This window comes from Mastomys coucha, chromosome X, assembly GCF_008632895.1.
Source record: "Mastomys coucha isolate ucsf_1 chromosome X, UCSF_Mcou_1, whole genome shotgun sequence".
NCBI lineage: Eukaryota > Metazoa > Chordata > Mammalia > Rodentia > Muridae > Mastomys > Mastomys coucha.
The window spans coordinates 1,470,683-1,472,237 of record NC_045030.1 but is presented as its reverse complement, the minus strand read 5'-3'; the positions used below and the strand labels follow the sequence as shown (position 1 = coordinate 1,472,237).

General features: G+C 42.1%; 1 protein-coding gene across 2 annotated transcripts in view; it reads right to left on the bottom strand.

The window, feature by feature from the left end:
- The window catches only part of Akap4 (A-kinase anchoring protein 4), a 16,292-nt gene that overhangs the window by 12,059 nt on the left and 2,678 nt on the right, over nt 1-1,555 (bottom strand). For both annotated transcript variants that reach the window (XM_031385989.1, XM_031386076.1), the window contains exon 2: nt 352-447. In XM_031385989.1, the coding sequence (XP_031241849.1) occupies nt 352-447 (96 nt within the window). The remainder of the gene's footprint in view (nt 1-351; nt 448-1,555) is intronic.

The window sequence follows — 1,555 nt, the reverse complement described above, 5'->3', positions numbered from 1 at the left end:
TAGGTTCCTCCCTCCTAGACCCCACCTTCCTCTTAGTCCCCTCCCACTCTTAGGTTCCTCCCTCCTAGGCTCTGCCCTCCTCTTAGTCCCCTTCCCCTTAGGCTCCTCCCTCCTCCCTTTGTACAGGTTCCATTTTCCCTTTACATTCTTCCCTCCCTTCTCACTCCTCACTCTGCCCCTCCTTTGATTCACCCCTGTGCGATGTATTGTAGATGTGTACTGGCCCGACATCCCTTACTGAGCTCGGATGCTTGGAGAAGACACATATCAGCTTCCATGAGTTTTATCTTGGGCTCCAATGTATCTATACCAGTATGTAAATTTTTCTATTCCTTGGAGTCTGTTTCTTACCACTTTTCGGTCCTGATCTTGTTGTCCTTTTGGGCTGTAAAGATCTACCTTGCACACGCCCCTGCGGCTGTGTAACCAGTCAATATCATCAGACATCTGCAGGAAGAAGCAAAAGAAATGTGAAGTTCTTACATGTGGTTTATAAAATGAAGTCAGTTTAAATAAAACTTGTGGGGCCCCAATACCCATCTGTGTCTCATTGAAGTTTAGGAAAGATGTGAAAGTGGGGAATGATGATGAAATGTTTAAAGTCGAGGCACAGAACCAATCCCTGTTACTAAACTATGTGGTCTCCTTTCATTTAGACTTACCTTACTAAGTATCTTGATCATGGTAATATGTTGACTTGAGAAGATACCAGTAGGAAAAGTGGTACACGAATAAGCAAATTTAAGTTTAAAAACTAGGGTTTATATTTATATTTAGTGATTTATATCTACCTAACTAAATAGCTATTTCACAAAGTATTCCAAGAAAGCTGCTCACAGCCTTACATGGAGAATCACATGTCTTAGAGAAATGATACCAGGTTCTGAAATAATCTAATTTATTGTTTTAGAAAGTTGCTAATTCCCTACAGTTCTACTTTTCCAATCCAGCCTGGAGCCAAAGGGACAAGGACAACCAAATAAGTTAGTGATAACATTTTACTGTTTAAGACCAGTTAACAACTTAGTAGACTTGTGGTTTGGTGTCTGGGCTTAAAATGGATTTTTCTCTAGAATTTAACAGGATATATTTCTTCTCCTAAGTATTAGGGGACTGTGGAATTCCTTTTTACACATAAAAATCATTCTTCAGCATAGCTAGATTATTAGATCTTTTCTTTTCCCTCTACCTCTTCAAACTAGTCTGTTCTTTCTCCCTCTGCCTCCCTTTTCTTTTCCTCCTCCCTCACTTCCTCTACCCTCCTCTCCTTTCCCTCCCTCCTCTTGCCTTCCTATGTCCCTGCCTCCTCCTTTTCCTCCTTCATCCCCTCAACCTTTTTATCATCCCTCCATGCCTCCTCCCTCCTCTCTTCATCCATTTTCCCTTCTGCCTCTTGCCTCTCATCCTCTATTTCCCCTCTCATTTTCTATCTTACTCCATCTCTTGTTTCTCCTTTATTCCCTCCTCCATGTCTATTCTCTATCCTTCTTTGCTCCTCTTTCTCTTTATTCACCTTCCTTCCCCTCCCTCTTCCCTCCTCCCTCCTCCTTCCCCT